Raw genomic sequence first — 14,462 nt, forward strand, 5'->3', positions numbered from 1 at the left:
TCTACATTCTAAAGTTTTAGGTCCTTTCTAAAGGACTCGTAGAGCATTTGAACACTTAAATATTTTGTGTGATACTTATAAACACATGTGTCATACATTGGACATTATTAATTTATGCTGTGTTCTGTAGAACAGTCAATAAAACTTATAGCTTAATGAGACAAGTTTACATGTAGAACTTCTGCAAGTAACCAAATAGTTAGGACTTTGTTTATTGAAGTTATGTGCACATTAGTTCACGCAATGGGACATAGACTGTGAAATCGAATATTAATACTTCTTGGTGCTAGATTAACAGTAGACTATTTTCTTAAATTTACATAAGGCAACATAGACTGAATCTCATAACATCATCATGTATGAAGTAGAATGTATATACTCTGCTTAAACTTTTCGAACTGCATTAAAACTTACAGTGCATTCAGTGTATCGTGAAGGTTCGATCAGCTTATTAATTGGAACCTTGGTTCAAAATCACTCCGAACATTAGACTTGCTAATTAGGAACAGACAGTGCTATATCATTTGAAGTGGCATATGCAATTTTGACGTCGCATGCATAATTCAACCACCCGCATGATCGTCTGAACTTCGGTCGATGGAGGTGTGGTAGCTTCGGGGGATGCGTGGTGATGGTGTTCCAGTAATTGGTGTTCCTGATCGCTGGTGGACATGGTGCTACGGACCTATGAGGACAGAGGCAAACGGAGCCAGCACTTCAAAAAGGTGGTATACATCTGTGTTATTAAAGAACAGTATGAACTGCGACTTATCATTTAATTTTCCAAGTCTACAAGTCACTTTTAATCTTTCAAGCAACTTTTTCTTATAGTGACTTTCAATATGACTTTTGAACTCATAAGTAAATTCCAATTTATCAAATAACTTACAATTTAATATAAAGCCAGTGTAGTATTACTTGTTAATGAGTGGGGACTTCGAAGAACATTTATAGCACAATTGAGACTTGGCCACTCAATAAAGTGACTTTCCAGAACTGTGTTTAATTTCACAAAACATCGACCAATTAGTTGTCTCAAGAGTGAAGTCTGGTTAGTTACAATCATTTTGAATTAGGCACTTCAAGAATGAACTTTGTTTGTTTTTATTTTCAATCAAACTGACTAATTCTTTCAAGAAGAAACTTAGTTTATTTTGTTATTTATTTCATGTGAATTGAGCATTTGAAACTTCAAGAATGAACTTTATCTGCTTTTTAAACATCAAATTTTGATGCTAGTTCAATTTGACAATAATTTAATAAAGCCACAGGGAACCCATTTACATTTGCTAACATTAGTAAAGTTTATGTGGCCCCTATATTCAATGTTTATTCCCTCTCTGTACAGTCCCCTGATCTAAGACCGCACTCGCCCTGCGTACTTCTCATGCTCCGTTACACGTGTAATTTAGTGCATGTCAGTTCCGGGTACAGAGAAAGGAGTGTATACGTGGCAGCCAGTGTGGTGCCCGAAAGGAGAGCTCGAAAGCCACATTAAGTAATATGAGGCAAGCCTAACGTGTCAGGCAACACTGATTTTCAATTTTTTTTTTCCAGTCCTTCAAATTCACAATCTCTAAAATAAGCAATATGGAAACATATTGACTGCTATTGAAGCCCTTAGGCTGAATATGAATCAACACTTGCCGAAGCAAATACTAATATGAGGCAACAACTTACCGAGGTACCTACTACTCTCGAAAACAAATACACCGGGGCAAATGCCAACGTCACTTCTGAATGAATTAATAGCGTTGCCGAGGTGAAAACCAATATTGCAGGGGTAACTGCTAATATGAATAAAGCCCTCGAATCAAAATTCACCAAGGTGAATACTCAATTTTCTGAGGCAGATAAACGACTTTCCGATTCAAACGCTATCCTTGAGCAGTGGCTTACACAGGCTAGCGCACGCATTAAGAAAAGATTCAGTGACTCTAATGCCGAAATAGAATGGAGGTGCACAGAAATTAATACTCAATTTGTCAGTAACCTCGAGGCAGTCAAAGAAGACATTAGATTACAGGTGGTGAATACCATCAAGGACGATTTGCAAGCTCTTTTACCAGCTTCAAACAAAATATCCCAAGTATTAAATGATCTGAAGGCAGAATTCATGGAATCCCATGGCAATCTTTCAATGGCCCAAGCTAGGATAGCCTCAGTCCAGGAAACTTTATGAGATTCACTCAAAAATTATATAGGTAGGATTAATAATGAAGTTAGCCTCCTCAAAAGTAAACAAGGGGAATTTGATAAACGCTTCACAACTCAGCTTGCGACTACGCATACACAAGTTACACGTTTCTGTAAAGACATAGCAGAAGTTAAAGCAGCAGAAACTAAATTAAGATGCACGTAGATGCCCTCGACAATAAAGTCACACTATTAGAGCAGAGGAATGTTTCATTTTCACCATCATTTTCGACGGGATCATGTGATGAAAAACCTGGTGTAACTGCCATTATAAAAGTACAGGATGACAAACCTACAAAATTTTCAGGAAAGGAGGAATATACTGCTAGGGAATTCCTAGTAAATGTTGAGGAATATTTCCTAGAAAATCGCGTTAGTCCTGATAGGCAGCTTCGCACGGTGTCAAAACTATTTGGAGGACGCGCGCTCTCTTGGTTCACAGCCTTTAAATTTAGCTTCAAAACTTACTTAGAATTTAAAGAGACCCTTCTAAAGAGATTTTGGAATGCTGAAGTACAGCATTTGGTTAAAATGCAGTTATATTCGAAAAGGTATAACACTTCCATCAATCTGCCAAGATATTCAGACTACTTCGTGGCTCCGCTTAATAAAATGCAATTCTTGGATCCACCGTTACCTGAAAAGGAATTGATCCAGGTGAAAACACTACAATTTCCACCCCATGTACAGGAGATCTTGGTTGCTGCTGATATTAGGGATTTAGAACACATTCTTATGAGGAGACTTGACACTGCAAATATGCAGGCGACACCCGCGGTCAACAAGAGTAAAGATGTTACTGCCAATCCCATAGAATTTAAACCTCCAGATCACCAAGAAAGAGAGCACTCAGAGGACAGGGAAGTTATGCACACTACTTCCACTCGATATAGGGGATTCAGAAGATGTCCATACAGAGGAAATACACCTTACCGACCAAAGCCTACATGGAAGAAGAAGAAGAGGAAGAATAAGTAGTAGTAGAAGAAGAAGAATTAAACTCAGGAAAGAGATCAAGTCTCACATCGAGCAGAAATTGAGAAGAGGTGGAGAGATACCAAGGACTACATCAAGGAACAAAATCAAGCTGATGGCTTACCTGGAGCAGCTTCCCTGGAATACCAGGAACTTTCACGACAGAAATAATTATCTGATCAAAAAAAATAAAAAAAATCTCCGATCTAGACCAAAAGAAATTGCCTGAGAACCAAAATGAAGATATTAGGATGGAACCATTATGTGAAACCATAATTAACTGTTGGTACATGAAAGACTCGGAGTTACTACACGAGGATACTCTACCACCTAGACCAAGAATTCAGCATACCTTACCAGTCATTAATCTCAGAATAGGCAATATGAATATCGTCACACTGATCGATTCGGGAGCACAGATGTCGCTTGTTTCGGATAAATTAATAGAGGCCCTAAGGAACAACAAGTACGTGTTGGTGACTGCAAGTAGCCCAACTTAAGATCAAGGGGATTGTACCTAACTAAACTGTTAAATGCAAGAGATAGGCTTTCATCGAACTTTATACTGAGGGCGTAATCTTCAAGCATATTTTCTTAACCTTGCCTCAAATGAAATTTAACTTGATCATAGGTTCTGATTTTTTTTTTTTTTTTTGAGATACCATGGGAGATTATTCTGCTAGTGTCATTCAATTTTTTAATTTGGACTTTGTGGAAACGCGAATGATAGAGGAAGGAGGTGTGATTCACAGGGTACAAGCTCTCGATGAACGACTCGATGGTGCAATGGAAGCGCATAATCAAGATGATGCTGCGCTAGTCGAAGTTAGTCTAAAAGAAGAGGGCGACCGAAAGGAAGAGGGACCTGTAGAGGATGAGGTTTATGTCCACAATAGATGAGGTCACTGATTCTGATCAGGACTACATCACCTCAATTACCCACATGGTTATTAAACCAGAATATTCTACAGACATGGCATAAGTGATTAATTTAATTTTCAAGACTTACCCCAATGTGTTTGACAACAAACTGGGAGAAATCTTTGATTCTGAATATCATTTCAATGTTAAAGATCATTCACCATACAAATGCAAGGCATACCCATTACCCGAAAGGTATTGTGAGGAAGCCAGGACACTAATTCATCAGATGAAAGAATATGGAATAATTTTGCCTTTCATCAATCCATTCAAACCCAACGGCAGTTTGTACTGAATGACAGGCTGATTCTTGAACATGACCATCCTCCTTTATTACGAGATGTTATCAGGCACTTCCATGGGAAAAGATATTTCACCTGTCTAGATATGACTTCATCATATTGCCATATTAGATTGGATAAGAAAAGCAGATTGTATACTGGTTTTCTATTTGAGAATGTTACATATGTCTCCAACCGGCTCCCATTTGGGATCAAGAACTCAGGAGCGGTGTTCATTAGGACTTTAGAAAATCAGCTATCCAATGAGGCGAAAGCCATCACTGAGATCTACATCGATAACATTTTAATCCCGTCAGAAACATGGGAACAACACCAGGTAGACGTTCACAAAGTGTTGCAGGAATTAATGGAAAAAAATTCAAAATCAATGCCCAGAAGAACCAGTTTTTAAAATCTGAAATTTTGTTCTTGGGACATGCCATTAGTGGTGAAGGTATTAAACCTAACCCTAGCAAAATTCAATCACATTAGACTTTCCTAGGCTTAATCGAATTAAGCATATGAGATAATTTTGAGGGCTTTGCCAGCGTTTTGCCCAACATTGCCCCAAGTTCACAGAGACTGTTTCTGCTCTCCAACAACTGCTTGGGAAAAACAATAGATGGAAATGGACCCAAGAGTGTGAACAATCGTTCATTGCTACCAAGAATATGCTCAGAGATAATGTGCAACTGTCTTATCCTAATTTCAGCTGGCCATTTCATATTGAATGTGATGGAAGCACCATGCGAAAAGGCGCAGCCCTATACCAAAAATAAGCGTGAAGAGCCAGATAATAAATTATTAATTTCCTTCACGAGTCAGAAGTTGAAGCTGCACGAGAAGTCTTACACGATCATAAAATTAGAAGCTCTTCTGATTGAGTATTCCCTCCAATACTGGAAAAAAATTATCTATGGCTACCACATTACAATATTCATGGATCACAAGGCTTTAATATTTATTATGTCTTTGGATCTAACGAGCGAAAGGATAACCCGGTGGGCATTATTTATCCAGCAATTTGTCCTGACTGTCATGCACAGACCAGTATGCAAGAAGTTACTAGCATATGCTCTCAGCAGGAATCCCACTGAAACTATCATGGCTAATCCTACCAGAATCCTCAGGAATGGAGCATATAGGATTGCATGCTTAGACAACACCATCAAAGGCATATACAATGCTGCTAATTTAAAACTGTACTACAAGAAAGTGACAAAAAACATTTTCATCGAATTTTCTTTACCCGATAGGGAGGGTCATGAAACAGGAACCTCCCGTGATCGAACTGGGAACTGCACGGCGTGTTTCAGCAATTTAAATTGTGTGTGTTGTGGATTGTCATGCAACGCTTCCTGCCTGCGAGCTCACTGCATCTGGCTAAGGCACAACCACGACGTCACGGAACATGTGACCAGCACGTCAGAGAGAATCATCTGGAAGCTTTTTTATATCTCCGCTTCTTGAAGGAATATCAACAAATGGATACCAAGACCATATAGCTGGCTACAAAAATAGCTAGTGTTCACGTTTCAAGTTGATAGGCATATTATTTGAGGAGATATTGAGATTTTACAATATCAGGTAATATCAATGACGTTTCCGCTCAGGGTCAAACACTGGTATAAAAGGCGAGCCTAAAATCTCAAACGACACTGTGACCAACAGCAGGGACCGGTGATAGTCTGCTGCACGAGATTGTGCCGGCAATTGTGTGACTTAGTGCGTGAGTGCCAAGTTCCGAAATTCGAACTCAGTACTGGTGAGGTACGGTCTAGAACTTTAACTTTGACAGCGGTACAACTCTACATTCTAAAGTTTTACGTACTTTCTAAAGGACTCGTAGAGCATTTGAACACTTAAATATTTTGGGTGACTTGCTTATAAACACATGTCTCATATATTGGACATTATTAATTTATGCTGTGTGCTGTAGAACAGTCAATAAAACTTATAGCTTAATGAGACAAGTTTACGTGCAGAACTTCTGCAAGTAACCAACTAGTTAGGACTTTGTTTATTGAAGTTATGTGCACATTAGTTCACGCAATGGGACATAGACTGTGAAATCGAATATTAATACTTCTTGGTGCTAGATTAACAGTAGACTATTTTCTTAAATTTACATAAGGCAACATAGACTGAATCTCATAACATCATCATGTATGAAGTAGAATGTATATACTCTGCTTAAACTTTTCGAACTGCATTAAAACTTACAGTGCATTCAGTGTATCGTGAAGGTTCGATCAGCTTATTAATTGGAACCTTGGTTCAAAATCACTCCGAACATTAGACTTGCTAATTAGGAACAGACAGTGCTATATCATTTGAAGTGGCATATGCAATTTTGACGTCGCATGCATAATTCAACCACCCGCATGATCATCTGAACTTCGGTCGATGGAGGTGTGGTAGCTTCGGGGGATGCGTGGTGATGGTGTTCCAGTAATTGGTGTTCCTGATCGCTGGTGGACATGGTGCTACGGACCTATGAGGACAGAGGCAAACGGAGCCAGCACTTCAAAAAGGTGGTATACATCTGTGTTATTAAAGAACAGTATGAACTGCGACTTATCATTTAATTTTCCAAGTCTACAAGTCACTTTTAATCTTTCAAGCAACTTTTTCTTATAGTGACTTTCAATATGACTTTTGAACTCATAAGTAAATTCCAATTTATCAAATAACTTACAATTTAATATAAAGCCAGTGTAGTATTACTTGTTAATGAGTGGGGACTTCGAAGAACATTTATAGCACAATTGAGACTTGGCCACTCAATAAAGTGACTTTCCAGAACCGTGTTTAATTTCACAAAACATCGACCAATCAGTTGTTTCAAGAGTGAACTTTGGTTAGTTATGACAATTTTGAATTAGGTACTTCAAGAATGAACTTTGTTTCTTTTTATAGTCAATCAAACTGACCTATTTTTTCAAGAAGAAACTTAGTTTATTTTGTTATTTATTTTGTTTGAATTGAGCATTTAAAAATTCAAGAATGAACTTATCTGCTGTATATACATCAAATTTTGATGCTAATTCAATTTGACAATGATTTAATAAAGACACAGGGAACCCACTTACATTTGCTAACATTAATAAAGTTTACGTGGCCCCTATATTCAATGTTTATTCCCTTTCTGTACAGTCTCCTGATCTAAGACCGCACACGCCCTGTGTACTTCTCATGCTCCATTACACGCGTAATTTAGTGTGTGTCAGTTTTGGGTACTATATATATATGTATATATACTGTATTTGGTGTTAATTAGCATTTGATCTACTTACTAAATATCCATTCATACATATTTTATGTGCATCAGAATGTGTACCTAGAAATTTATATTTACACCACTGCTACAGGGCAATGAGTCATTGGACCTCCCACTATACTATTCCATCATGACCTGAAGTCTTGGAAAGTTGTCCTGAAATGTTATTAAATTCTGTTAATTTGTTCTTGAGATATGGAATGGTTTCTCTTATGCTTGCAGAATGTTGAGTCACAGTGAATTTTCTTACCACCAGTTGACTGATTAGTTTGGAAATTAAATGCCAACTTGAAGGGTTACTATTAATTTTGTAATTCATCCTTAATATCTTTAAATGGAAGCAACGTATAGTGTCAGAAAGAAAGAAAGAAAGAAAAGTAATCTTTCTCCGTAGCTATTAAAAGCAGAGAATGCTTTCAAAAGTGATTTGCTTGCTGTGTTTTACTTACGTTTCTCTTATCCCAACAGACAATTTCAAAGTAAGTAGACTATTAAACCTTAAACCTAATTTGCTCAACAATACTGCTCCTGCAAATTCTAAAGGTAAGTGAAATGCTGTGATCCAAAATTTATATAATAATGCATAATATCTTTAAATTATCTAATAAATTCAAATGAAATTAAATGAAACTTACCTGAATTTCCAGGCTCTCTTTATGATTACGCAATAGAGCTACCTCAGCTCGTAACTGCTCCACTTCAAGTCGGAGTCGAAAAGCCTCTTGACTCAAACCTTTCTCCTGAAATATTGAAATAAGGATTGTCTACAAATTTATCATTCTCAACACAAATACCTTATAGTTTACTAATGGTAAGTGGTAGAGATGCAAACTTGATAAAAAATAAAAGTTAATTTATAACTGTAAGGCTTTTCAGTCTACTGAAACTAATTTTGTATAAATACATTTATACTCTACCTGAAAAAAGAAAACCTATGGTAACAGAACTATACCTGAAAAAGAAACAATTTAGTTCAAATAGAAGTCCGCCTGTCACCCGGCAGCCTCGGGTTCGATTCCCGGCCAGGTCAGGGGTTTCTAATTGTAAATGATTAATATCCCTGGTCTGGGGACTGAGTATTTGTGTCATCCTTAATGTTCATTTTCTCACATTCATCACTTTACACTTCTGCAATTTCCAAATACACACAGGTTCATAACATATGGTGCAAAGTAGGGGCAAAACATCTTTCTAGGTCGATGCCCTGAATAAATAGCATTTAAAAAAATAGAATGACACATTTTGTTCTTAAAAGAACATCATCAGATTCTATCAAATCACACTCAAAAATATTTAGAAATATATATTTATATTTAATTCTGTTTAAATCCTTAAAACTTGAAATTTGGAACTTGCCTTAATGAAGTCCTCGCTTCTCTCCTCTATAGCATAGAATGTGAGTTGTTGCAATACCGTTACTCTGTCGTTGGTGTGAGTCCACCTAGCTAGTCACCGTTAACCTTCAGCCATACCACACACCCCGTACTGGCTAGATCAGTAACACATTGTACTTTACTTTTTGGTGTTTTATTTTTTAGCGTCCCCCTTATTATTGTTGTTGTTAGAAGGTTAATGGACTAAGTAGCCAGCTGGACTCACACTGTATTGCAACAACTTGCATTGTATGATAAGAGTGGAGAGAAGTGAGGACTTCGTTAAGGTAAGTTCCAAATTTCAAGTTTTTAAGGATTTAAACAGAGATACAAATAAATGGTTATATATTTCTAAACATTTCTGAGTGTGATTTGGTAGAATCTGATGATGTTCTTTCAAGAGAAAAACATATCATTCTAATTATATTGTTTCTTTTTCAGGTAGTTTATAAATGTATTTATTCAAAATTAGATTCAGCAGGCTGAAGAGCCTAGCAGTTAAAAAAGAAACAATTTTGTCAGAGGCTGTGAAGAAATAGATCTGGAAGCAGTGTGATTTTTAAAATTTGATTCACTAGGCGAGTTAGCCATCCAGTTAGGGTCGCGCAGCTGTGAGCTTGCATTCGGGAGATAGAGGGTTCGAACCCAACTGTCGGCAGCCCTGAAGATGGTTTTCCGTGGTTTCCCATTTTCACACCACGCAAATGCTGGGGCTGTACCTTAATTAAGGCCACGGGCACTTCCTTCGCATTCCTAGGCCTTTCCTATCCCATCGTCGGCATAAGACCTCTCTGTCGGTGCAAGGTAAAGCAAATAGCAAAATCTGATATTTTTCCTTTTTCTTCAATCTCTTGAGGTCCACAGATAACAAAGAATACTGATCGAGACTTTGTGATAGTGCTCCAAAATCAGCAGGAAAAGGAAAGACAGTAGAAGTCCATTATAGCGAGATTTTGTAATGGCGAAAAATTTACTCGCTATAGTGGATTGTCGTTATATCAGATTTTTCATAAACATCAGGGGGAAAACCCACACATACTAAAATCGATATGAAATGGCAATTTGTTTCTTCAAAACTTGCGTTTTCACAGATTTCCATACTGCAGCTTATTCGTTAGTTATCTTCTAATTCCGAGAAACGTGAATCCATATGTTCACTTTCTTTCTGAAAAAACTGCAATCAGTGTCACTTCAGTTAGTTCTGTGACAAATGTTTTGGTTTACTTATTCAAAATGCATAATCTAACCTAACTTAACCTTATGTGCATAATGAAAACATATTTCAAGCGCCAGTAAAGTAATGATAATCTTTTTGCTATAAATTTACATGGGAATAGCCTTTCCAAATTTAACCACACGCGAGAAAATACAGTGAAATCCCGTTGGGGATTTCCTCATATATATGATTTCTCACTTAGTACGCCATAAATTTGAAGTACTGATTCATGCCGTATTAAATGAAAATCCACAGCCTGTTTCCACTCATTCGACAGGGTCAGGAATGGAATGAATGAAGCCCGCATCGAGCGGCGAGGATAGGAATTGTGCCGGCTGCCGAAGCCTGTCGAACTCCTCTGGGGCAATGATTAATGACTGACAGGTGAAATGAAAGGATATTGGAGAGTTTTGCTGGAATGAAAGATGACAGGGAAAACTGGAGTACCCAGAGAAAAACCCGTCCTGCCTCTGCTTTGGCTGTATTAAATATATATAAAAATAGCTCACTTATTGCATCACAAATTTTCACTATTACCGCTTTGTACAATCACATTTTTCCTGGCCCTGAAAGTGTTCTTTGTCATCCCTCGTGAAAGGAACATGGTTTCCAACACAGATCAGAGTCTTCACCAATGGATGCCGGTTGGAGAAAGTTGCGAAAACGAGAAATGGCCTTGAAATCCGGAACTTTACAGGGTAAATTACACCTGCGGAAAGCAAGCCGTTAGCCTCACGAACGTTCAATGATAGCCCACATACGGATTAGGCACATAATCGTGTGAAGTTGACTAGCGTGGTCTTGTTATTGTGAAGACCAGTTATGGACACTGAAAAAGTCGTGATATTGCTTACTAATGAAGACAAAATTAAAATCCAGGTAGTGGACAGGCACCTGCATCTTTCAACAGTGGTGCGTATGTTGAAACTCGCAACTTCGAGTTTCTAATCATGTTGATCCAATTGATCAAAGTGTTGTCGATCATTCGAGATGATGTTCCGAAATATGAGGCTTCAGTTGACATTTGTGTGAGAAAGAGAGTAATCTGCAAATAATGTGCTGATACTTTTATGGACCCCAGTGTAAATGTTTTTATATTTGTTGTCTGGTATTTTACTCACCTTTTAATACACTGCTGTTACTTGTATTAAATAAGTCCCAGCAGAAAAGATTTTCGTATTTGTTCTCTCGTCTTTTTCAAGCTTTTTAATACTCTTTTCTTTAGAAACAGTAGATGGCCTATTTCTTTCACTGTATCTGTACATACACGACTTAAAATACAGACATGTCGGAAAAAACATATCACGTGTTTACATATCCCTGTTGGATAGTTCTGATTTGCGTATTTGATAGTACGTTTTCTCTCTTAACACATCATCTTTCCATGTCCCCTGCAGAAAGGTCTGAACGAGGTTTTACTGAATAAACTAAATTCTAAAAGAAGACATCCACTCTGTGCCATATTTTGAGGTGTAACACTTTCTTACTTAATTTCAATACATAGCATTAAGATTAAGCGATCATTTATTTCAGCCATTACTTCTAACGAGTTAACCACTGCTATTGGCCACGTTATTACACATTTAATATGGAAACATATTCTCTTTCATTTTCAAATTGTGTTTAAAAAATACCAGTCGAGGAGTATTACTAATCAACTCCAACATCGCCTTTGAGTTTGAATGTCGACGAGAGTGAACATGGCACAAAAATTAAACCGAAGATGATTGTTCGCATTCAATATAATCGCTGGAAAACATACATATCTATAATGGAAAAAATAACCCTTGCTTAATTGCTCGTAATAACAGATATATCAGTGATAGGATTCTCAGTGTAATCGAAGGATGATAACAGTTTAATATAGGAATTTTCAAGGGACAGAAAACATCTGTCGTTACAACGGAGTTCTTGCTATATGTCATACTCGTTATAGCGGGCTTCTACTGTAAATGCATAATTCATGTTTGTACAGGAGTATATAGTAAATGCTTAAAGGAGCAGTCTGATGTTAAATGATACAAAACTGAAAACAGAGGCCTTCAATAAAGAATCACAACTGTTTTCCGCATAAAAATACGACTGTGCATTTTGGAGATAAATGGATGAGTGTTGAATGAGGTAATATTACCTCTACTATATAATAGCTGAGCAAGTACTAGTGTGTGCACAATGCAAATACTCCAGTTCTCAAATAAATTGTGATAGATACAAAAATTCTCACTTTTGTGCAAAATCAATGCTCTCTCCCTGTCTTCATCGGTTTCCCAATAGTGAAAAGATCTTTAAACATTCTAAAACAAGAGCACTGTGTTCAGAATAATTCACACCAGACAACTTTGAAATTTCAATAAAGTGAAGTGTAATGAAAGATAGTAAAGTTAAGGCTGCATATAAAAGTGATGTTGACTCTATCTGAAAGGCAAATCTTGTGACTTACTTGAATCTGAACATGGTACCAGTTCTTATCTGAGAAAACAGATTATTGCCGAGGCAGTAGGTAAAAGTAAAGATAATCTACAAACTGTTATGGATATTGCAGAAACTATGACCAAATACAAGAAAAATAATAATGTGATAGAACCAGCTGTAAAATAATCTCCAGACCTCTAAAACACCATAGTAAGCCAGAATGAATATGAGAAATGAAACTACATTTACTGGCAAAATTAATGGATCACTCGAATTTTCAAAGCGAAAAGCATGTAAAATGTTTTGAAACATTTTTTAATTATTTACATTGATTATTTTGCATGTAAAAATAACCAAAGGTAGCAATAACAGACAGATTTGGCAAAGCTCCTTCATACAAACAGTAAACAAATACGTAATTCAGACATGGTACTATAACCCAACATACTGCTTTAGTATAGCCCCAGAAATCTTATCAATTCCAGCTGCTTTTCTAATTTTCAACTTTTGTATCTTATTGTAAATGTATTTGTTATCATAGGTAAATTCCAATACTTCGTTAGTATTAGTCACCTTCTCTACCTGGACATTATCCTTGTAACTAACAATCTTTACATACTCCTGAATGAACAATTCTGCCTTTGGTAAATCCTCACATATACCGTACACTCCCCTTGTTTGTTAAGGATCCCTAGAATGTTCTTCTTGGAACCTGTTTCTACCTTGAAGTACCTATACATACCCTTCCATTTTTCACTAACATTTATATGACTGCGTATTATGTCTTACATAGTTCCCACCCACATTTTCTACCTCCAATAACCCACCCTCCTAACCCACCTTAAACTACCCCTCCTTCATTTCCCTATCTTATCTTTCCTCATTACCATCTAACTTCAATTTTCTTTTATTCTTTCTCTTATTTCACTATCACTCTTCCTCGTTTAATTTATTCTCCTCTTTCAAAAAATTTTTGTCTTGCGCCAACTTCGACTACTTCAATCATAACCTAAAAATTTTTTTAAAATAGCGCACTGTGCATATAAGTTTTCATTTGTTTTCCGATATTGCGCTTTTTACTACATTTTTTTCTTCTCTCTACAATTGTTTTTACAAGTCAACTGTTTACCAAGATCTTAGCTGGAGTACGGGTGCTCATTCGGTTATACTAATTGGCATCGTATACTTTTATATACGTACTTGGCTTCCCGCAGCCGTGACAGGTTCTGGACCTTCGAAACTTTCTCCACTCTACTTTGGTGTTTGGCCGCAGCGCGTGACCTTGAGTGTGCCACGTAGTCACCGGGAGCTGGCGGCTTTCTTCTACAGATCTGTTCGTCTGCGAATTCAAGCCTTTTTGATCTTCGCAATTTGATTGTTAATGTTGTGACTATTGTTAATGTTGTGACTTTGTGCAGAACAGAATGTGATGTCGTGTCTTTGTGCCTAACAGTGAAAAACTGACCTCCAACATTCTTAAACATTTTACATGTTTTTTATGGCTGATGATGACCTAGACTAAGGTCGAAACCGGTCCCATTTAAATAGAAATGTGATTGCTGCGTTTCTTTCTTTTGAGTATTGAACAGGTTGAACCTCCAGTTATTTAATTTTTAACATCAATAATTTCAATACGGAACAATGAAATTTTTATCTTTAAATGCGTATTATGCTTGCAATCATGTTATTCTTAGCTGACTTCTTTCTTCTTTTTCTTATTTCCTGTATCTCCTAAGTGGAGCACAGGGCATCAATGAACTTCTGTTCTGCGCCATCGTCCTGATCTCGATCCGAGTCTTCCCTCCTTT

General features: G+C 37.1%; 1 protein-coding gene across 2 annotated transcripts in view; it reads right to left on the minus strand.

The window, feature by feature from the left end:
• Positions 1-14,462, minus strand: part of LOC136857675 (golgin subfamily A member 4) — a 443,088-nt gene that overhangs the window by 84,055 nt on the left and 344,571 nt on the right. For both annotated transcript variants that reach the window (XM_067136518.2, XM_067136517.2), the window contains one exon: positions 8,289-8,393. In XM_067136518.2, the coding sequence (XP_066992619.2) occupies positions 8,289-8,393 (105 nt within the window). The remainder of the gene's footprint in view (positions 1-8,288; positions 8,394-14,462) is intronic.

Source organism: Anabrus simplex, chromosome 1, assembly GCF_040414725.1.
Source record: "Anabrus simplex isolate iqAnaSimp1 chromosome 1, ASM4041472v1, whole genome shotgun sequence".
Classification (NCBI taxonomy): domain Eukaryota; kingdom Metazoa; phylum Arthropoda; class Insecta; order Orthoptera; family Tettigoniidae; genus Anabrus; species Anabrus simplex.